The following is a 22,843-nucleotide window of genomic DNA, read 5'->3' on the forward strand; positions in this document are numbered from 1 at the left end:
CCTGCCACAGTCACGGCCATGGCTGTATCCAGCACCAGGGTGCCGCTGGCCTGGGGCTGCTCCTGGGATGACGCTGCCCTGGTGCCAGGGCCAGTGCTTGGGAGGAAAGGCAGCTGTGCTCTGCAAATCTTACTGGTGCTTGGCGATGACCAGCGTGTCCCTGAAGAGGAGGAGGTCCCTCTTCCTCGTCACACGGCCCTGGGTCACCCGCACACGCTGCCGGAGCAGTGGTTCCCATGATGCCGGGATGGGCACACACTGCTGCACGGGCTCAGGCTCGTCCCTGCAGAGCAAACGGTGTCAGGCGTGAGAAATTTGGCTGCTGCGGTGTACGGCTGTTCTGGGGTGTCTCTGAGCCTTGCATGGGGACGCCTACCTAGAGCCGCGGCAGCAGTTGACCTGTCCCATCCCGACGAGGTAAAGAGAGGCCTCCTGTAAATCTCTCTTCTGGGGCACAAGAGAACGGCCAGGCAGGTGTCAAAAGCCAGCCAGAGGGACGCCCAGTGCCGAGTGGTGCTTCTGGGCAAGAGCTTGGCTCCTGCCCGTGACGCTCCGTGTTGGCACAGAACCGTTGCCGGGACAGCGCCGGGTTAACCCAGCGCGCCATTCTAATGACCTCAGCGGTGGGGGAGGGGCACTGATCAGATCCCAATGATTGTGATCAATAAAATTGCAGCAATGTCTCCACCTACTAATAAAAAGGAGACACAGACTGTCTTGGGTGTTTTAGGTTTTTGGAGAATACGTATTCCTGACTACAGCTAGATTGTGAGCCCTCTCTATCCAGTGACTTGTAAAAAGAAACAATTTGACTGGGGCCCGGAACAACGACAAGCCTTTGAACAAATTAAGCATGAGATAACTCACGCGGTGGCCCTTGGACCAGTTCGGACTGGACTAGATGTTAAAAATGTGCTCTACACCGCAGCCGGAGATAACGGACTTACCTGGAGCCACTGGCAGAAAGCACCAGGAGGAACCTGAGGTCAACCCTTAGGTTTTTGGAGACAAGGATACAAAGGATGTGAGGCCAACTATACTCCATCTGAAAAGGAGATAATAGCAGCATATGAAGGAGTTCGAGCTGCTTCAGAAGTGATTGGCACTGAAGCACAGCTCCTCCTAGCACCTCGACTGCCGGTGCCGAGCTGGATATTCAAAGGGACGGTTCCCTCTCCACGTCATGCCACCGAGGTTACGTGGAGTAAATGGATTGCAACGAGCTCGAATTGGAAATCCCAATCGCCCAGGGATTTAGAAGTGATTACAGACTGGCCAGAAAGCAAAGACTTTGGGATGTCTCCAGATGAGGAGGAAGTAAAACTTGCTGAAGCAGCACCACCGTATAATACACTTTCAGAGACTGATAAGCGGTACGCAGTGTTCACAGATGGATCCTGTCGTCTTGTAGGAAAACATCGAAGGTGGAAAGCTGCTGTGTGGAGTCCCACACGACAAGTTACAGAAGCCACTGAAGGACAAGGTGAATCTAGTCGATTTGCAGAAGTGAAAGCCATCCAGCTGGCTTTGGACATTGCCGAACAAGAGAAGTGACCAATACTTTATCCCCACACTGACTCATGGATGGTAGCAAATGCCTTGTGGGGATGGCTACAGCAATGGAAGAGAAGCAACCGGCAGTGCAGAGGTAAACCCATTTGGGCTGCCACACTGTGGCAAGACATTGCTGCTCGTCTAGAGAGCCTGCCTGTGAAAGTTCGTCATGTAGATGATCACGTGCCTGGAAGTCGAGCCACCGAGGAACATCTAAACCACCAACAAGCGGATCAAGCTGCTAAAATTCAAGTAGCTGAGGTGGACTTGGACTGGCAACATAAAGGTGAAGTTTTCCTAGCTTGGTGGGCGCATGATGCTTCAGGACATCAAGGTAGAGATGCAACATATAAATGGGGTCGTGATCAAGGGGTGGACTTAACTAGGGATACTATTTCACAGGTTATTCATGAACGTGAAACTTGCGCCGAAATCAAACAAGCAAAGCGGTTAAAACCTGTATGGTATGGGGGGCGATGGTTAAAGTATAAATATGGAGAAGCTTGGCAGATTGATTATATTACACTTCCACAAACACGTCAAGGTAGCGTTATGTACTTACAATGGTGGAAGCAACCACTGGATGGTTGGAAACATATGCCGTATCTCACGCTGCAGCCCGAAATACTATCTTGGGGCTTGAAAAGCAAGACCTTTGGCGACAATGTTGAATCAGACAATGTTGCTCATTTCAGAAACAGTCTTATAGACAATTGGGCCAAAGAACATGGTATTGAGTGGATATATCATATTCCATATCATGCACCAGCCTCTGGGAAAATTGAAAGGTACAATGGTTTGTTAAAAACTACACTAAAGGCACTTGGTGGTGGAACCTTTAAAAACTGGGATTCACATTTAGCAAAAGCCACTTCGTTGGTCAACACCAGGGGATCAACCAATCGAGCCGGGCCTGCCCAATCAGGAATTCTTCGTACTGTGGAAGGAGACAAAGTCCCTGTAGTACACATGAAAAACATGTTAGGAAAGGCAGTCTGGGTTACTCCTGCCTCAGGCAAAGGAAAGCCCATTTGTGGGATTGTTTTTGCCCAGGGACCTGGCAGCACCTCTTGGGTGATGCTTAAGGATGGAGAAGTTCAGTGTGTACCTCAAGGGGATTTGATTTTAGGTGAAAATATTAAGCACTGAACTGCATGATGTGAATTGCCATACTAACAGTGTTTAATAAGTGTCTTTCAGATCAAGACAGTGATGATGAAAGCAGAGCTAGCTTCTTTGAGTGGCGCCTGACAACTTCTTCAAAGTTGATGTCTTTAACCCACAAACAGTGGTCATGAGATGCACTTGTACCATTTTTCCCGCCCTGGGAGACTGTTGTGACAAAATGAACTTGATGAACTTTTCAAAGGATGGTCCACTGATTAAGATTAATTACTCCTGTGTAAATATGTACATATGTATATATATATAGTAGTAGTGATTAATTAGATTGTGTTGGTAGATTGTATAGATAAGGTTTAAGTGTTCAATGAATGGCATATTATACGGGATGGAACGTCCTGGTTTTGTTAAAAAACAAGTTTCTCTTTTAGTGAATTTGCCTGTCAGCTAAAGCCTTCATATTAGCTGCATTTTCCTGGAGAACCAGACACATGTTTTGGTAAACATAGCAATGGAATGCAAACTTATTGATAAGGACAGATGGACATCTCGCGAGAGGGGCAACGAGAAACCGGTGACCAAGAAACTGACCAACGGTGCATAACATTCCATTCACGCGAATATTTCATATAAAAGCGGGAGATGACGAGGATCTCGCCCCTTTTCCCTTCTGCTTATGGCCGACATTAGGAGAGGATCTCGCTAGTCGTCCCTGTGACCTGAGGCCTAGTGGGAGACTGAATCCAGCTCCAGTTGGTTGCAGAGTCCAATCCAGGACTTTGGGTGCCAGCTCTGCAGTTGCTGAGACTTTCAAGATAGGTTTTGTATACTTTGTATTCTTTTCTCTATTCTTATTAGTAGCGTTCCTAAAACATTTTTAATTTTTCCAACTCTCTTCTCTCTGTCCTTCTTTCACTCCCGATCGCCTGTCCTTAGTGGGAAGCGAGGAGATGGAGGGGCAAAAGGGGGAAGTGGGGGGGAGAGGAGGTTAACAATACATCTGCCAGGGTTTTATTGTCACCCCGCAATCTAAACCCACAACAAACCCCCACTTTGAGACCTGCAAGTGCAGAAGAACCATCGTGCTCCAGGTCTGGCTGGGCAGCAGCAGAAGCAGCCAGCTCCGGAGGTTCACCTGGCCCAGTCCTCATCACTTCAAGTGCAAGCAGACAGACAGCTAGGCATGACAACTTTGAGAAGCCACCCTTCACAAAGACACCAAAACACACTTGGCAAACACGTGCCTCAAACCAGCACCGTCTACTGAAACAGAGAAAGAAACTTCACAGCAGAGTCGGTTGTACTGTTAAGTGACATTCTTTATTTTATTCCTGCTGGGGAACACTGCAGATCATCCTCCATCAGTGCTCCAAAGACTGGATGCTCTTGTGTTGCTCGTATTCACACAATTATTACATATGCATTACAATTTCTGAAAATTTTGACATACAGTACAGTATACCAGGAAGTATTTGATGATGTTAGTTATAATTGTTTAGTTGTTTAGTTTCCTACTTACAATAAAACTATTAATTATTAGTTAGAAGTAGAAGTAAACTAAGCACTCTGCTTCTAAACAATGTATTAATTAATCTTCTGTCTCCCTCTTGCCATGCAGAAGGATCCAGAACTGGAAAAATATCCCCTCCTTTTGCAGGTGGTCAGGAAGCAATTATCTCATGTCAATTGGCTAACGACAGCTACATCAGTAACGATGGGTACGGAACTTAATCACAGCATCCATTAATTTAGCAGCTTCTCAGTACGTTCCCAGTAGCCCCGAGGGGGTGTCACTGACAGACGGATCCTTCAACAGCCTGCACACGGCCGCGAACTGGGCTCCTGAACCGCAGCTGTGCAAACGGCACATTCGCAAACGCTAAATCCTTCATATTAGCTGCATTTTCCTGGAGAACCAGACACATGTTTTGGTAAACATAGCAATGGAATGCAAACTTATTGATAAGCACAGATGGACATCTCGCGAGAGGGGCAACGAGAAACAAGTGACCAAGAAACTGACCAACTGTGTATAACATTCCATTCACGTGAATACTTCATATAAAAGTGGGAGATCGTGAGGATCTCGTTCTCTTTGCCCCTCTTCGTCCCTTCTGCTTATGGCCGACATTAGGAGAGGACTTTGCGAGTCATCCCTGTGAACTGAGGCCTAGTGAGAGAATGAATCCAGCTCCGTCTGGCTGCAGAATCCAATCCAGGACTTCGGGTGCCAGCTTAGCAGTTGCTGAGACTTTCAAGATAGGTTTTGTATATTTTGTATTATTTTCTCTATTCTTATTAGTAGCATTAGTAAAGCATTTTTTATTTTTCCAACTCTCTTCTCTCTGTCCTTCTTTTACTCCCAATTGCCTGTCCTGAGTGGGAAAGGGGGAGAGGGAGGGGCAAAAGGGGGAAGTGGGGGGGGAGAGGAGGTTAACAATACATCTGCCAGGGTTTTATTGTCACCCCGCAATCTAAACCCTCAACAGTGGTGTCTATTTTACTGTTTCTTATCTTGCATAAAAACATGTCTAAGATTACCTCGGGGGCTCTTCAGGACTTCCGCTTTGATAGCTTTTCTTGTTTTGGTTGGTTTTGTTTTTTGTAGGGCTCAGAGCAAATTGCTTTTAGCATTGTCAGGCTGAGGAATGATATTGTGATAGAGCTAACACGTAATAGATGTATCATCATTCCAGAAGGCCTGCCAGTCAAACAGGGAAAAGCGCACAGCTTGCTTGCGTGATGCAGCTCTGTATACACGCTCACTCTAATACAGTAGAAGGGCACAAAGGAGCAGCATTTCAGTAGTCACGTACGCACCACCCATACGCTTGTGTGTTCATGAGATGTGGAGGTCACCGCAGTGCTTGCTACCGGTTTTCTCCAACCTGCAGAAAATCTCTTCCAATGGCTGGTTTATTACCTACGTCCTTAGAGGAAATTCTTGCAGCTCAACACGTGCCTTTCGCAGCATGTGCAACTGGGTGAGTGTGAATTAGAGCAGCACCACTTCTTCCAGCTTGCTGGACCACAAGCCACTTGGTCTGCAGTTCAAAAGTGAGCTATGGCTCCAAAGTCTTTGTCATATCAAATGAGCAAGAAGTCTTCAAAGATGGTCAGGATTTAAAATTAGTTCTTTTGAAAGCATGTACACGGGATATTTTAGGTCATCTCTCCATACTTGTCAAAGCAGTAGCTTGTTGACATTAAATAGATTTTAAGGTTTTGAGTGAAATATCCCAGCTTCATACAGACTGTGTAGTCACCTGCTGTGCAAGAGGAAATGTGAAACCTGCTGGAGCAATGCAGCTGTTGTTCAGCCCCTAAGTGACAGCACGATGGCCATAAGGTACAAAGAAAATGCCTCCGGTGGTACAAATTCTGACAAGTTTTTGAAGAAAAGGCCACAGCAGTCCTATTACAGCCCAGAAGAAAATGGCTAAAAGCAAGGGGAGGTTTAGGTTGGACATTAGGAAAAGGTTCTTCCCCCAGAGGGTGCTGGAGCACTGGAACAGGCTCCCCAGGGACGTGTGACGGCCCAAGCCCAAGTGTTCAAGAAGAGACTGGACAACAGCCTCAGACACATAGTATGATCTGTGGGGCTGTCACATGCAGGGACAGGAGCCGGACTCGATGATTCTAGTGAGTCCATTCCAACTCAGGACATTCTATGATTCTATGAGTTAATTCAAGAAGATCACTCCTGCAAAGTCCCAGTGATGTCACGAGCAGTTAGATTATCTTTAAACTAGTTTATGAGTGACAGCACAGAGGGATGTCTTATGGACCTCCTCTATGCAGTACACAGCTACGTATAGTAGAAACTAACTAACTAACTAACTAACTAGCTCTCTCCCATTGAAATCAGAGCCAAATTCAGTGGGACTTTACAGTGAACACTGAGCAGCTTCCTAGATCTTGCGTATGAGAAGGCACCTGGTCAATAGAAGATTGCCCCAGAGCAGGTGCTGGGTGGCGGCAGGCACACTGGTCAAGAAGCAAGTAGGACATGGACAGGGTAGGTGTTTCCCGCAGGCAGCAGCAGCGAGGGATAGACTCGGCTTGTCGAAATGCAGTGGGCTGGCATGGATGCACCTTGTTGTGCAGCACTAACATGGTTCCTCGCCTCTCCAAGCCTGGGAATCTGTTTGTGCCAAGTCTTCTTGAAACAAGGCTGAGAATCAATTTCTTCTCTCCTTAACAAGCCTTGTGCATCAGAGACAGCAGAGGTTCTAGCTTTAGATGGATGGAGATAGTTCAGATGGAAGGTCTCTCTACTAAGAGATTAATCTAATATGCGTATATTGTAGTGCTTTTTAATTCTAAGAAACACGACGTCATTGGTGTCCTTTTGACCACCAGTGATCTCTGAGCTAAGTATTTTATTCAGATTCATGGAAGGTTTAAGACTATAGGGACTCGTTAAGTTAGAAGCATTTACCTTGCTTGTAGTGAAAATCAACGGCATTCTAAAATACCTTGCTACTGAGGAAATCAGATTTCTGAGATCAGAGAAAGGGAGTACATGTAAGGGAGATTTTTCTCAGGTAAATCATCTGTATAGAGTCATTCTGCAGGGTATATTGTATACTAATAACCAAGCTCCAGAGCTTTATCTCACCAGAATTGGTCACCTACTAATGGACCTACTAAAGGAATTGTGGAATCAGAGAATGTCTACAGTGTGAAGAGACCCACTGGGATCATCGTGTCCAGCTCCTGTCCCTGCACAGGACAACCCCACCGTTCACACCATGTGTCTAAGGGCATTGTCCAGTCTCTTCTTGAACACTGTCAGGCTGGGGCCGTGACACCTCCCAGGGGAGCCTGTTCCAGTGCTCCACCGCCCTCTGGGTGAAGAACCTTTGTATCCTCGTCTCCAAAAACCTAAGGGTCAACCTCAGGTTTCTCCTGGTGCTTTCTGCCAGAGGCTCCAGGTAAGTCCATTATCTCCAGCTGCGGTGTAGAGCACATTTTTAACATCTAGTCCAGTTCGAACTGGTCCAAGGGCCACCGCGTGAGTTATCTCACACTTAATTTGTTCAAAGGCTTGTCGTTGTTCCGGGCCCCAGTCAGATTGGTTCTTTTTACGAGTCACTCGATAGAGAGGGCTCACAATCTGGCTGTAGTCAGGAATACGCATTCTCCAAAAACCTACAATGCCCAAGAAAGTCTGTGTCTCCTTTTTATTAGTAGGTGGTGACATTGCTGCAATTTTATTGATCACAATCATTGGGATCTGACGACGGCCATCTTGCCATTTTATTCCTAAAAACTGGATCTCTCGTGCAGGTCCCTTGACCTTGCTTTGTTTTATGTCAAAACCAGCATCCAAAAGAATCTGAATTATTCTCTCACCTTTCTCAAAGACTTCTTTTGCTGTGTTGCCCCATACGATGTTGTCCTCAATATATTGCAAGTGTTCTGGAGCTTTACCTTGCTCTAGCATGGTCAGGATCAGTGCATGGCAGATGGTAGGACTGTGTTTCCACCCCTGGGGCAAGTGATTCCACGTGTACTGGATGCCCCTCCAGGTGAAAGCAAATTGCGGCCTGCACTCTGCTGCCAAAGGAACAGAGAAACATGCATTAGCGATGTCAATTGTAGCATACCACTTAGCTGCCTTTGACTCCAGTTCAAATTGCAGTTCCAGCATGTCAGGCACAGCAGCACTCAATGGTGGTGTAACTTCATTTAGGCCACGATAGTCTGTAGTTAGCCTCCATTCATCATTAGACTTAGGCACTGGCCAAATTGGGCTGTTAAAAGGTGAGCGAGTCTTACTGATCACACCCTGGCTTTCCAATTGACAGATCAACTTCTGGATAGGAATCAAAGAACCTCGATTGGTGCGATATTGCCGGCGATGCACCGTCGTGGTAGCAATTGGCACCTGCTGATCGTCACCCATCAGCAGTCCTACAACAGAAGGGTCATCTGAAAGACCAGGCAAATCAGACAGCTGTTCCATTTTCTCAGTGTCCACAGCTGCTATACCAAATGCCAACCTATACCCTTTTGGGTCCTTAAAATACCCTCTCCTGAGGCAGTCTATGCCAAGGATGCACAGAGCATCTGGACCACTCACAATGGGATGCTTTTGCCAGTGTTTTCCACTTAGGCCCATTTCAGCCTCTACAACAGTCAGTTCCTGGGATCCCCCAGTCACTCCCACAATATTGATGGATTGCGTTCCTTTATCATTAGAAGGAATTATTGTGCACTGAGCACCAGTGTCCACTAAAGCTTTGTACTCCTGGGGGTGTGTTGTACCAGGCCATCGTATTTGTACAGTCCAATAAACTCTGTTATCCCTTTCCTCCACCTGGCTGGAGTCAGGGCACCTCTAATTTCTGTTTTGCACAGTCTCTGGGTGTGAATTAGAGGTTCCTTCAAGAGCATCAGAGTCTCTTCTGCCCCTTTTGTAAACTGGAGCAGCCACCTTCCTAGGAGTTTTTCCTTTTATCTCACGTACTCGTTCTTGAAGTTCTGAGGTAGGTCTTCCATGCCACTTATTCTGAGTTCTTTGATTTCCTGCAACAGCTTTTCACAAAGTTTCTCCACAGCAGAGGCACAAGCCTGTAGAGAACCAATAATAACCAATCTCCGGAGCTTTATCTTACCAGAATGGGTCAACTACTAAAGGGCCTGGCCTGGACTTGTGCAGTGTATTAGGTGAATAACACAATATTGTTTTGTGTCAAACACATTTTTTAGCTGCTATGGGGTATGCTGCATAGAAGTCAGGGCACCTTCCTGGCTCCTGGTCAAATTGGTGTCCACTAGGATCCCCACGACATATTCTGCCATGTTGCTTTCCAGCAGCTTGGCCAAGCTGCTTCGGGTCACAACTCTATGTGGATGTGTCCTGGGATGCTTCATGCCCGTACTGGTGCCATCTGCAGTCAGTTCCACGCTCTTTCTGCAGGTGTCCTGGTGCCACGGGCATGAGGATGAGGAGGGCATGTTTCCTGCAGCCAAAGCGGTGGTGCAGGTGGAAAGGTTCTCTCCTGTTATGGGACGGGGAGAAAGAGGATGCACCCTGTTGACAGGGTCCAGAGATGGAGTTTCCATAGAACTCCATCTTTGTCTTTTTTGCCTAAGTCCAGCTTTTTCACACCAACTTTGTTCTTCACATAACATCTGGGTGAAAGGTGGTGGTTCATAGAATCGTGGAATCACAGAATGTCTTCAGTGTGAAGAGACCCACAAGGATCATCATGTCCAGCTCCTGTCCCTGCACAAGATGACCCCACCGTTCACCCGTTCACACCATGTGTCTGAGGGCATTGTCCAGTCTCTTCTGGAACACTGTCAGGCTTGGGGCCATGACACATCCGTGGGGTGCCTTTTCCAGTGCTCCACCTCCCTCTGGGTGAAGAATCTTTTCCTAATGTCCAATCTACACCTCTCCTGGCACATCTTTCTGGCGTTGCCTCAGGTTCTGTCATTGGTCACTAAGGAGAAGAGTTTGGTGCCTACACTTTGTCCTTCCCTCTGGAGGAAGCTGTAGACCACAATGAGGTCTCCTCTCAGTCTCCTCTTCTTGAAGCTCAACAAACCAAGTGACTTTCGCTGCTTCTCATATGTCTTCCTCTCCAAACCCTTCACCAACTTGGTAGCCCTCTTCTGGATACTCTCGAGTAGCTTTGTATCCTTTTCATCCTGCGGCGCCCAGAACTGCACCCAGTGCTCCAGGTGAGGCTGCAGCAGTGCAGGGTAGAGGGGGAAAATCACCTCCCCCTCACCTCAGGTTGGCAATGCTGTGCTTGATGCACCGCAGGACACGGTTGCCCTCTTGGCTGCCAGGGCACACTGTTGGCTCATGTTCAACCTGCCCGCCACCAGAACCAGATCCCTGTCTGCAGAGCTGCTCTCCAGCATCGCGTCCTCCGATCTGTATGTACAGCCAGGGTTGCCGTGTCCTAGGTGCAAAATCTGACACTTGTCCTTGTTGAACTTCATGAGGTTGGTGATTGCTCAGTTTTCCAGTTTGTTCAGATCCCTCTGCAGATCCTCTCTGCCCTCGAGAGTGTGAACAGCTCTCCCCAATTATGTGTCATCGACAAACTTGCTAAGCAATCCCTCGAGTCCTGTGTCCAAGTCATTTATGAAGACAGGGAAGAGTGCTGGCCCTAAGACAGGTCTCTGTGGAACCCTGCTTGTGACTGGTCACCAGCCCAACATTACCCCATTTCCCAGCCCGTCAGCCAGTTGCTCACCCACTGCATTGTTTGTTTATCCACCTCTATGCTGGACATCTTGTCCAGGAGCATACTGTGAGAGACAGACCTAACAGATTTCTCTTCTGAATTTTACTAAAATACCACTTGAATGGGCAAGTATGGTTTTGATAATATCCTTAATTTTAGGTTTTGTTAGATACACAAAATATCCTATATTTTCAAATGAGTTGAAAATTATGTCTCAGCATGGTGATTCTGACCTTTGATTCATTACTAAAAGTAACACTAAGAGTACTTTATCAATTAAACCTTTTGGCTTTGAAACTGAGCGTTCTAGTGGGTATTTATGCTACTGCTTCTTGCCTTACAAAAGCAGACAGTACAGTGTTTGCTTTCTGCTCCTGGGAACTGAGTTTGTTTCCAGGGAAGGACACCTAAAGGAAATTACATCTTTTCTCTTCGGATGTTGTTGTCTAGTGTTTAAAAGATAAACCAAACCAACCAAAATGGATGTCGTAGAGAAGAATGTTGATAGGGAAGAGGGAGAAATGGGCTGGAAAAAACTGTCTCATGGTAGCGGGAGCTTCTGGAGTATAGTAGTTACAGCTATCCACCAGAGGTGCTGCTGCAACCCCTCACACACAAGTATAGGTGGATAGAGGTTTTTTGTGTTGTAGGATCTAAAAATTCAAAGCAATAGACAACTACATTTTATTCAGTTCTAAAACCAGAAAACTAATGACCAGAGTAAATACCACATAAGCATGTCCCTCTCACACCCCCTGACCTCCAATCCCTCTGGCTTTTATTAAAATAAACTTTAGTTTATCCGAATTATTTTGAGCATTTATTCATTTTTACAGAAAGACACAGGTTCCAGCACTTTTCTGTAGGTGTGCAGTCTGACATTTCTGGTTAGTGTCCCCCAGATATAATGACATCTTTTCCATGCCTTACTTTCCGTCCTCATTTGGAATCATTACCTTGAGGGACTCACAAGGTCTTAATAACACTCCAAATCAAGAGAGCCACTATTAAAATGTAGTGACCCTCAACTTGTGCGCTTGGCTCAGCGACAGGAATAGTAGTCGGTTACGTGGAAATCAATATTTCCAGTTTGCATCTCCTGCTAGCTCTGATGCGATTTCAGAAAGCCTGAAATGCTCAGGGGCCCAACAAATCCTTCTTTGACCGCATCCTCTTCTGACGCGGCGCTTTGCTTGGAGACGAAGAGTAATCACAGCCATATCAGAGGCAAATTCGGTGGGATTTACAGTGAACACCTACACCTACAGCAGAAACTAAACTAACTAAATAACAAACTCTCTCGCCAAACTGGCTCAAAACGTTACTGGAAATAATTGAAAAGTGAAAACTGGAATGTGAAAAAAATGTCTTCAGTAGACAGCTACCTACAGTAGAAACTAACTAACTAACTAACTAACTAACTAACTTGTTAACTTACTATCTAATTAACTAACAAACGAATGAACTAACAAACTCTCTCGCCCTAGTGGCTAAAAACACTGTTCTAAACATCTGAAAATTGCCAACTGGCATGTGAAAACAAATGTGTTGAAAGCTGTCAAGTGCCCTTTCTGCAGCTCTTTTCACGGCTCGCACAGACAACACTGGTGAGACTTCTTCATGGGCTGGTCAAAGTTCTGCAGAAAGGACGAGGTATGATCTTCTTTCTGGGAAGCCCCACTAGACCGTCCAGCTGAGCCAAAAGGGTGGCAGCATGAGGGTGATTTCTTCGGCCACCTCTACAGCCTGCCTTGAGAAAGATGGGGGGAAAAGACAGGCATTAGGTACCGGGTTGAGAGGTGAACAAGCAACTTGTGCTTTGGCGTGAAAGGCAATATCCATCCACAGATCTCCACTGCAGAATTCCTTAGAGCTGGTTATTGGGCTTTGGTGTTTTTCTCTTAATTATTTAGATTGCTGAAGCTTGGGAGGCTTAAGTGAACACACGAGCTTTTGACTCAACTGCTGGACAAATCTCTGCTTGAAGGGCCAGGCCTGGGTACAGCTGCAGTAAGAATGCAGGGTGGTAGAGAGGTTGTAGATGTCCCTTCCCTGGAAACATTTAAAGCCAGACTGGATGGAGCTCTGAGCAACCTGATCCAGTTGAGGATGTCCCTACTCACAGCAGGGGGTTGGACTGGATGACCTTGGAAGGTCGCTTCCAACCCAAAGTATACTGCCCAAGGGCAGGTGACCGCTTCCTCTCTGGGACCATCTCTGGGCACCACAGAACTATTTCCTCTACTCAGAGCAGCGTGAAAATTCCCAAGAGGGAGAGCAGGCTCTGTTACACACCTGGGTTCCTTGGTCTTCTCACCCTGCTTGGGTGGTCTCACTTACCCATCGCTGAGCTCTCTGTTCACAGCTTTCGGCATCGCTTGGGTGGCGGGCCACCGACCTCCTCTTCGCAGCTGTGCTTTCTCTTCCTGGGGGATGGTGTTTCCCCTTGCTGCGAAGAGCTTGGACACCTGTCCATTCAGGAAGATTGTTAGACAGGCACAGCCCTGATCACCATGAATCAATTCTACTCTTCATCAAAGCTAGCTCATGTAACCTGTTCTGCCCAGAGGTGCTCTCCTGGGGTTCACATTCGTGAGGAACTGGAGGCACCTGCAATAGAAACATAGAAGATGACACCTGCACACTCTCCATCTCAGCTCTAAAAGGCACATCCCTTGGATGGGTTTGCTCAGCCCAGCTGTGCCACTTCTGCTGGGATCACTGCACAAAGAGTCCCTACAGTGGCAATCCCACCTTCTGCGTAGGGAGGCATTCTCTCACGCTCTGTGTGGACCTCACATACCTCGGCAGTTTCTCCTTCTTCTTCTGGTGCCGGTGACTCCTCGGCCTGTTGGCTGGCAAGTTCAGCCTCGGCCGGTGCTCCTGGAATCTCAGCCTCCTCCTCCTCCTCCTGCTCCTCAAAGAGTTCCTCATGGTGTTGGATGAGGAACTCAACCAGCTCTGTCACCTGCACAGAGTAGACCATTGGTTGCCAACCCGCTGGCTGCAAATGGGTGCAACAGCCCTTCCCACTCCTGATCGTGCCTTCTGCACAGAAAGCTGCAGCTGTGGGGCTGCTCTTTGCAGCCAGGAAGCCCTGAAGAGCAAAGCTGGCATGGGCCGGGAAGGCTGCAGCGGGCTGGCAAACACAGCGTACCTTCCCTGTCACCTGCATCAGGACATCCAGGGCCAGCGTGTCCTCCTCGGGTGGGCTGAGGAGGTTGGGCCCCACGCAGATGGCCAGGTTCCTGGCAGTCATCTTGGTGACAGGGACATTGGTGCTGATCTTGTGGAGCAGGCTGAGCAAGGTTCGGAGGAGGAGGAGGTTGGCCTCAGGTAACTTGCCGGCCACCCTGCGGGAACAGGAACGCAACGTGAATGGATGAAGTAGGTGTTGTCCAGACAGGTGTCCCATGCTGGTGTCAGCCAAGCCCATCCCAAGGAAGGCTCCTTGGCCAAGGCGGCTCTACAGCAGAGGGACTGCCTTCGCTGAGATATGGGCACCTCTCTCCCTGACAGCCCTTCTGCTGAGAGTCCCTTTGTGGAGCCACCCCCAATGCCTGCAGGCAGCGCTACAAGGAGAGAGATAAATGCTTTTCTGTGCCACTTTCCCCCCAGAATGCTGAGCCCACAGCAGCAGCAAGAGGTGGGTGGCCAAAAGCACAGCTTGTTCAGGCAGGCTGTGGCTTTGCAGGCAGGTGTCGGGCTCTGGCAGTCCCTGTGGAGCCGCCAGGCTGCTGGCCACACTTACTGTCTCAGCCCCGCCAGCCTCTCCTGCCTGCTGGTCTTTTGCAGGGCATCCATCCACTGCTGGTAAAGCTCCGAGTGGAGGAGCTTGGAGGGGATCTTGCGGAGGAAGTCCTGCAATGCCAAGGGCTGCAGGTGAGGCTGCAAGCAGTGCCGCTGGGAGCACAGGCAGCATCCCCAGCACACTGGGTGCCGAGCAGCTCCTGGGTTTGGGCTCCTGCTCGCACAGGTGCCCATCAGCAGCGCCAGACTCCAGGTCAGCAGGGCTCACCTTCAAGATGACAGCCAGGACGTGCACCGGCTGGCTGGCCAGGTGGACCTGAGCGCCGGTGTCCAGGGCCTCCCTGATGTCCCGGGAGGCGCGCTCACTGGCCGCCAGCCGGAAGATCCCCTCCGTGGATGGGCCCTGCTCGTGCAGCAGAGCCAGCAGGTCCTGCAGGGGAGGGAGGAGAACATTGCTGGGCTGGAGACAGGCCCTGGGACAGCCCAAGCTTCCTCAGGGACAGGGGAGAGTGTGGATGGTCTGCAGCTCTCCCTGGGGCTGCACACAGGGGTGGCTGGAGTTGGGTGTCGTGGAGGAGTGCGTTTTATTCCCAAGGCTCATCTGGGATGCCTCCAACGGGGACACTGCCTCTGCAGAGGAGGCAGCAGCATGGGGATGCCCTGGCCGGGCTTGCTTACCTGGATGGGCTGGGGCAGCGCACCATCCTGGCTGCAGAGAGCTGCCAGGGGCCGGCCAAAGAGAACCCCCGTGTGGGCAGAGGGCGACGGCCCCTGTGCCTCTGCAGCCGCTGAGGTCCCTGGCCGCGCAAAGCGCCAGGGCAGCCACCTCCTCTGGCTGCGGGTCTCACCTTCTGCCAAGGAGAAGAGAACAAAGCAAGGTGGAGCAGAAGCAGCAGACCAACGCTCCTGGAACCTCTCACACTGTACCCCACCCGCCAGCGCATGGGACAACCGTCATTTGGGAAGAGGGGACCCTGGGGGCTCAGGTCTCTCCTGCTGCAGAATAACAGGGACAGACTTGCCCTGCAGGAAGGGCAGCAACAGCCCCAGGGCAGCAGGAGTGCCCGTCTGCAAGAGGAGGAGGGAAGGGCTGTTCTGCGCCCATCTTCTCCCAACTCACCAGCCAACTGGCCACTTCTATCTCGGCCACCAGAGGAGACGACAGGTGGGGGCCGCTCCTCTGCATCAGCCTGCAAGAAATGTGCTGTGTTCACCCAAGAGCCCTGCAGCAGAAAGGGCCCCAGCGAGCTGCATCGTGCCCTGGCCACGTGTGAGTGATGGGCATGGCTGAGATTTCTCTCTGTGCGATCCTCACCGTTGCCTGGCCCTCGAGGAGCCTCTCCAGGCTGGCGGCGTGCAGTGTCATGGCCTGGGCAAGCAAAAAGAGAAGAAGGTAAGAAGTGATGCAGCTGGTGCTGGGCTAGAACAGGCTCTGGGGACCGAGCAGAAACAGGAGGGACGCTCACAGCATTGCGGCTCCTCAGCTCCTTTAGCAGCGCCTTGAAGGAGGGCAGCCGGGTGACCTGGGCTCCCTCCACTCCTTCCGGTGGTCTGTGCATGGCGAAGGAGCAAAGAAAGAGCTGTGTGAGACACAAGCCACATTTTCCCTCCCCTGCCAGCCCAGGGAGCCCTTCCAAGCTGCCCAAAGCACCCGAGTACCACTCAGAAGCCGAGCGGAGAGCAGCAGCAAAGGTCCAGGTGGGGTTGGGCAGGTGTTGTGTGCACACAGCTGGGTGAAGGTGCTCCACCAGCTTTGCCCACTCAAGAGCTGCCCACCGCCCAAGGTCCAGCTCTTCTCAGCTGTAGAGCCCTGTTTCCACACTGTAGGGCTACGATACCTAGAGCATCCCCCTATGATGAGCGCACAGGTCCCCCAGGCTTCACTGCCAGGCAGGGCTTACCCAAGGAGAGCGCTGAGCCAGAGCTCCTTCACTGCCCGGCAGCTGCAGAAAGAGCAGACACAGCCTGAGTGCCGCTGCTCCCCAGCCTGCGGGCACAGGCAGGCGCTGGCACAGCCCTGCCCCGTGGGGATGGTCCCAGAGACAGGACGAAGCCGTGGGAGGTGGCACCCAGACTCACCGGAAAGTGATGACACACGAGCCGCAGGGCCAGACGAGGAGGAGTGAGGTGGTGTGCTTGCCTTCCTCCTCTTCAGAGGCATCGCCAGCTGCCCCCTTGGCGCTGCCCAGCACCTGCAGCTGGCCCAGAGCCAGGCAGAGCTTTGGGCGCGGGGCGCTGCCACGTCTGCAGAGAGGAGCGGCAGGGAGTGAGCTGGAGGAGCCTGAGCCCGCCGGCTCCCCTCCTGAGTCCCCCTGCCACAGTCACGGCCATGGCTGTATCCAGCACCAGGGTGCCGCTGGCCTGGGGCTGCTCCTGGGATGATGCTGCCCTGGTGCCAGGGCCAGTGCTTGGGAGGAAAGGCAGCTGTGCTCTGCAAATCTTACTGGTGCTTGGCGATGACCAGCGTGTCCCTGAAGAGGAGGAGGTCCCTCTTCCTCGTCACACGGCCCTGGGTCACCCTCACACGCTGCCGGAGCAGTGGTTCCCATGATGCCGGGATGGGCACACACTGCTGCACGGGCTCAGGCTCGTCCCTGCAGAGCAAACGGTGTCAGGCGTGAGAAATTTGGCTGCTGCGGTGTACGGCTGTTCTGGGGTGTCTCTGAGCCTTGCATGGGGACGCCTACCTAGAGCCGCGGCAGCAGTTGACCTGTCCCATCCCGACGAGGTAAAGAGAGGCCTCCTGTAAATCTCTCTTCTGGGGCACAAGAGAACGGCCAGGCAGGTGGCAAAAGCCAGCCAGAGGGACGCCCAGTGCCGAGTGGTGCTTCTGGGCAAGAGCTTGGCTCCTGCCCGTGACGCTCCGTGTTGGCACAGAACCGTTGCCGGGACAGCGCCGGGTTAACCCAGCGCGCCATTCTAATGACCTCAGCGGTGGGGGAGGGGCACTGATCAGATCCCAATGATTGTGATCAATAAAATTGCAGCAATGTCTCCACCTACTAATAAAAAGGAGACACAGACTGTCTTGGGTGTTTTAGGTTTTTGGAGAATACGTATTCCTGACTACAGCTAGATTGTGAGCCCTCTCTATCCAGTGACTTGTAAAAAGAAACAATTTGACTGGGGCCCGGAACAACGACAAGCCTTTGAACAAATTAAGCATGAGATAACTCACGCGGTGGCCCTTGGACCAGTTCGGACTGGACTAGATGTTAAAAATGTGCTCTACACCGCAGCCGGAGATAACGGACTTACCTGGAGCCACTGGCAGAAAGCACCAGGAGGAACCTGAGGTCAACCCTTAGGTTTTTGGAGACAAGGATACAAAGGATGTGAGGCCAACTATACTCCATCTGAAAAGGAGATAATAGCAGCATATGAAGGAGTTCGAGCTGCTTCAGAAGTGATCAGTACTGAAGCACAGCTCCTCCTAGCACCTCGACTGCCGGTGCCGAGCTGGATATTCAAAGGGACGGTTCCCTCTCCACGTCATGCCACCGAGGTTACGTGGAGTAAATGGATTGCAACGAGCTCGAATTGGAAATCCCAATCGCCCAGGGATTTAGAAGTGATTACAGACTGGCCAGAAAGCAAAGACTTTGGGATGTCTCCAGATGAGGAGGAAGTAAAACTTGCTGAAGCAGCACCACCGTATAATACACTTTCAGAGACTGATAAGCGGTACGCACTGTTCACAGATGGATCCTGTCGTCTTGTAGGAAAACATCGAAGGTGGAAAGCTGCTCTGTGGAGTCCCACACGACAAGTTACAGAAGCCACTGAAGGACAAGGTGAATCTAGTCGATTTGCAGAAGTGAAAGCCATCCAGCTGGCTTTGGACATTGCCGAACAAGAGAAGTGGCCAATACTTTATCCCCACACTGACTCATGGATGGTAGCAAATGCCTTGTGGGGATGGCTACAGCAATGGAAGAGAAGCAACCGGCAGTGCAGAGGTAAACCCATTTGGGCTGCCACACTGTGGCAAGACATTGCTGCTCGTCTAGAGAGCCTGCCTGTGAAAGTTCGTCATGTAGATGATCACGTGCCTGGAAGTCGAGCCACCGAGGAACATCTAAACCACCAACAAGCGGATCAAGCTGCTAAAATTCAAGTAGCTGAGGTGGACTTGGACTGGCAACATAAAGGTGAAGTTTTCCTAGCTTGGTGGGCGCATGATGCTTCAGGGCATCAAGGTAGAGATGCAACATATAAATGGGGTCGTGATCAAGGGGTGGACTTAACTAGGGATACTATTTCACAGGTTATTCATTAACGTGAAACTTGCGCCAAAATCAAACAAGCAAAGCGGTTAAAACCTGTATGGTATGGGGGGCGATGGTTAAAGTATAAATATGGAGAAGCTTGGCAGATTGATTATATTACACTTCCACAAACACGTCAAGGTAGCGTTATGTACTTACAATGGTGGAAGCAACCACTGGATGGTTGGAAACATATGCCGTATCTCACGCTGCAGCCCGAAATACTATCTTGGGGCTTGAAAAGCAAGACCTTTGGCGACAATGTTGAATCAGACAATGTTTCTCATTTCAGAAACAGTCTTATAGACAATTGGGCCAGAGAACATGGTATTGAGTGGATATATCATATTCCATATCATGCACCAGCCTCTGGGAAAATTGAAAGGTACAATGGTTTGTTAAAAACTACACTAAAGGCACTTGGTGGTGGAACCTTTAAAAACTGGGATTCACATTTAGCAAAAGCCACTTGGTTGGTCAACACCAGGGGATCAACCAACCGAGCCGGGCCTGCCCAATCAGGAATTCTTCGTACTGTGGAAGGAGACAAAGTCCCTGTAGTACACATGAAAAACATGTTAGGAAAGGCAGTCTGGGTTACTCCTGCCTCAGGCAAAGGAAAGCCCATTTGTGGGATTGTTTTTGCCCAGGGACCTGGCAGCACCTCTTGGGTGATGCTTAAGGATGGAGAAGTTCGGTGTGTACCTCAAGGGGATTTGATTTTAGGTGAAAATATTAAGCACTGAACTGCATGATGTGAATTGCCATACTAACAGTGTTTAATAAGTGTCTTTCAGATCAAGACAGGGATGATGAAAGCAGAGCTAGCTTCTTTGAGTGGCGCCTGACAACTTCTTCAACGTTGATGTCTTTAACCCACAAACAGTGGTCATGAGATGCACTTGCACCATTTTTCCTGCCCTGGGAGACTGTTGTGACAAAATGAACTTGATGAACTTTTCAAAGGATGGTCCACTGATTAAGATTAATTACTCCTGTGTAAATATGTACATATGTATATATATATAGTAGTAGTGATTAATTAGATTGTGTTGGTAGATTGTATAGATAAGGTTTAAGTGTTCAATTAATGGCATATTATATGGGATGGAATGTCCTGGTTTTGTTAAAAAACAAGTTTCTCTTTTAGTGAATTTGTCTGTCAGCTAAAGCCTTCATATTAGCTGCATTTTCCTGGAGAACCAGACACATGTTTTGGTAAACATAGCAATGGAATGCAAACTTATTGATAAGGACAGATGGACATCTCGCGAGAGGGGCAACGAGAAACCGGTGACCAAGAAACTGACCAACGGTGCATAACATTCCATTCACGCGAATATTTCATATAAAAGCGGGAGATGACGAGGATCTCGCCCCTTTTCCCTTCTGCTTATGGCCGACATTAGGAGAGGATCTCGCTAGTCGTCCCTGCGAACCGAGGCCTATTCTTATTAGTAGCGTTCCTAAAACATTTTTAATTTTTCCAACTCTCTTCTCTCTGTCCTTCTTTCACTCCCGATCGCCTGTCCTTGGTGGGAAGCGAGGAGATGGAGGGGCAAAAGGGGGAAGTGGGGGGGAGAGGAAGTTAACAATACATCTGCCAGGGTTTTATTGTCACCCCGCAATCTAAACCCACAACAAACCCCCACTTTGAGACCTGCAAGTGCAGAAGAACCATCGTGCTCCAGGTCTGGCTGGGCAGCAGCAGAAGCAGCCAGCTCCGGAGGTTCACCTGGCCCAGTCCTCATCACTTCAAGTGCAAGCAGACAGACAGCTAGGCATGACAACTTTGAGAAGCCACCCTTCACAAAGACACCAAAACACACTTGGCAAACACGTGCCTCAAACCAGCACCGTCTACTGAAACAGAGAAAGAAACTTCACAGCAGAGTCGGTTGTACTGTTAAGTGACATTCTTTATTTTATTCCTGCTGGGGAACACTGCAGATCATCCTCCATCAGTGCTCCAAAGACTGGATGCTCTTGTGTTGCTCGTATTCACACAATTATTACATATGCATTACAATTTCTGAAAATTTTGACATACAGTACAGTATACCAGGAAGTAATTGATGATGTTAGTTATAATTGTTTAGTTGTTTAGTTTCCTACTTACAATAAAACTATTAATTATTAGTTAGAAGTAGAAGTAAACTAAGCACTCTGCTTCTAAACAATGTATTAATTAATCTTCTGTCTCCCTCTGGCCATGCAGAAGGATCCAGAACTGGAAAAATATCCCCTCCTTTTGCAGGTTGTCAGGAAGCAATTATCTCATGTCAATTGGCTAACGACAGCTACATCAGTAACGATGGGTACGGAACTTAATCACAGCATCCATTAATTTAGCAGCTTCTCAGTACGTTCCCAGTAGCCCCGAGGGGGTGTCACTGACAGACGGATCCTTCAACAGCCTGCACACGGCCGCGAACTGGGCTCCTGAACCGCAGCTGTGCAAACGGCACATTCGCAAACGCATTTCCCGGCCGCCCGGCCCCGCGGGAGCCCCAGCGCCGGAGCCGCAGCCCGCTCGCCCCGGGCCGGCGTCACCCCGCCCGCTGTGACGCCCCCGGCCCTCCCGCTGTGACGCACCGAGCTGCCGCTTTTAAGCCGCCCCCTGCAGCCGCCGGCTCTCAGTGCTGTCGCCGCCGCAGCGGGACCGGCAGTGCGTGTGTGGCTCGGAGCGTCGGGAGCTGCGACCCAGCTCGGGACTCGCCTCTTCTCGGCTCTTCTCGCCTTCGCAACGCCCTCTAACGTTGCTCTCCCGGGACTCGGTTCTGGGCTTCTCTTGCCCTCTCCGTGCCCTCTACCCTTGTCCACCAGGGGCTCGGTTCTGGGCTTCTCTTGCCCTCTCCGCGCCCACTCCCCTTGCTCTCCGGGGCTCGTCAGAGTCCGCCGGGCGACTCCTGCGGCTCCTCATCCCGGAGCGGGCCGTGCCCTCGTCTCCCCCGCACCAGGCAGAGCTCCATGGCACTGCTCAGGAGGGTGCGGGAGCGGCCGCCGTCTGACGGCGCTTCCGCGCCCGGCACCGCCGGGGCCTCGGAGCTCCGGGAGAAGCGCCGGGGCGGGCTGCACGGCGCGGCCGCCCGTGGCGACCTGGCCTGGCTGCAGCAGCGCTGGTGGCGGAAGAGATTCTCCATCAACTCGCGGGATGCCAACAAGCAGTAAGAGGCGGGCAGTGCCCATAGCGAAGACACACGTGCTCTGGCTGGAAGAGCCGGCGAAGCCCCACACGATCGCAAGCACCCTAGGGACAGGCCGGCTCCACAGCGCTGCCCTTAGCGGAGGCCCGCCCCAGCTGGGACAGGAGCCAGCGGATGCGCTCTGGCACCAGAAACCTTGCTTTCGGCTGCTTTTTTGGCAGTTGAGCCTTGTGCCCCTAGGTGGTTGGCACCACAGCCTGAAACGATGTCTTCAGCCGTCTTGTCTCTGCTAACTGGATGTATTTAATTTCTAGGACGCCTCTGCATCTTGCTTGTGCGAACGGCCATGCAGATGTCGTTCGCTTTCTGGCAGGAAAGCGGTGCCAGCTCAACCCTCATGGCATGTTTGAGAAAACACCACTGATGCTGGTACGTGGAATATGTTATGCTGTCGTACGTGGGGCTTGTCGATTGTGCACCGAGCCATGCCTGGCTTGCGTGATTCTTTACGTAGGCCTGCATAGAAGCAGGTATGTTGCAGTCAGTGGGGAAGGGGCATATGTTGCCTAATGTTTGAAGGCGCTCGTACTTTCCCGTGTTGGGAAGATGCAGGAGCTCTGACAGAGAGAAAGGTACGTGTTGGAAGTTACTCCTCCTTTGTGGCTTGTTTCCAGGCGGTAGAGCACGAGCACAAAGACTGCGTGACTGCTCTGCTGGAGCACGGTGCCGACCCTGACCACAGAGGTGCTGGCGGCAACACTGCCCTTCACATGGCTGCCATCATGCCCAG

At 50.4% G+C, this 22,843-nt stretch overlaps 1 protein-coding gene across 1 annotated transcript; it reads right to left on the bottom strand.

The window, feature by feature from the left end:
* Nucleotides 1-13,190: 13,190 nt before the first annotated feature.
* On the bottom strand, nt 13,191-14,590 carry LOC135576162 (T-cell activation Rho GTPase-activating protein-like). Its single transcript, XM_065040126.1, has 2 exons — nt 14,047-14,590; nt 13,191-13,857 (listed from the first exon to the last, which is right to left on the bottom strand). Exons 1-2 carry the CDS (start codon nt 14,323-14,325, stop codon nt 13,579-13,581), a joined length of 558 nt encoding a protein of 185 aa, XP_064896198.1. The 5' UTR covers nt 14,326-14,590; the 3' UTR covers nt 13,191-13,578.
* Nucleotides 14,591-22,843: the final 8,253 nt, after the last annotated feature.

This window comes from Columba livia, chromosome 1 (assembly GCF_036013475.1).
Source record: "Columba livia isolate bColLiv1 breed racing homer chromosome 1, bColLiv1.pat.W.v2, whole genome shotgun sequence".
NCBI lineage: Eukaryota > Metazoa > Chordata > Aves > Columbiformes > Columbidae > Columba > Columba livia.

Bases quoted from the DNA above. Each gene is read 5' to 3' on its own strand.
- LOC135576162 (XM_065040126.1), bottom strand. From the start codon at position 14,325: ATGGGCTTGGCTGACACCAGCATGGGACACCTGTCTGGACAACACCTA. The intron at 13,858-14,046 runs GTACGCTGTGTT...TACTCTGTGCAG, and splicing joins TGATGCAGGTGACAGGGAAG to GTGACAGAGCTGGTTGAGTT.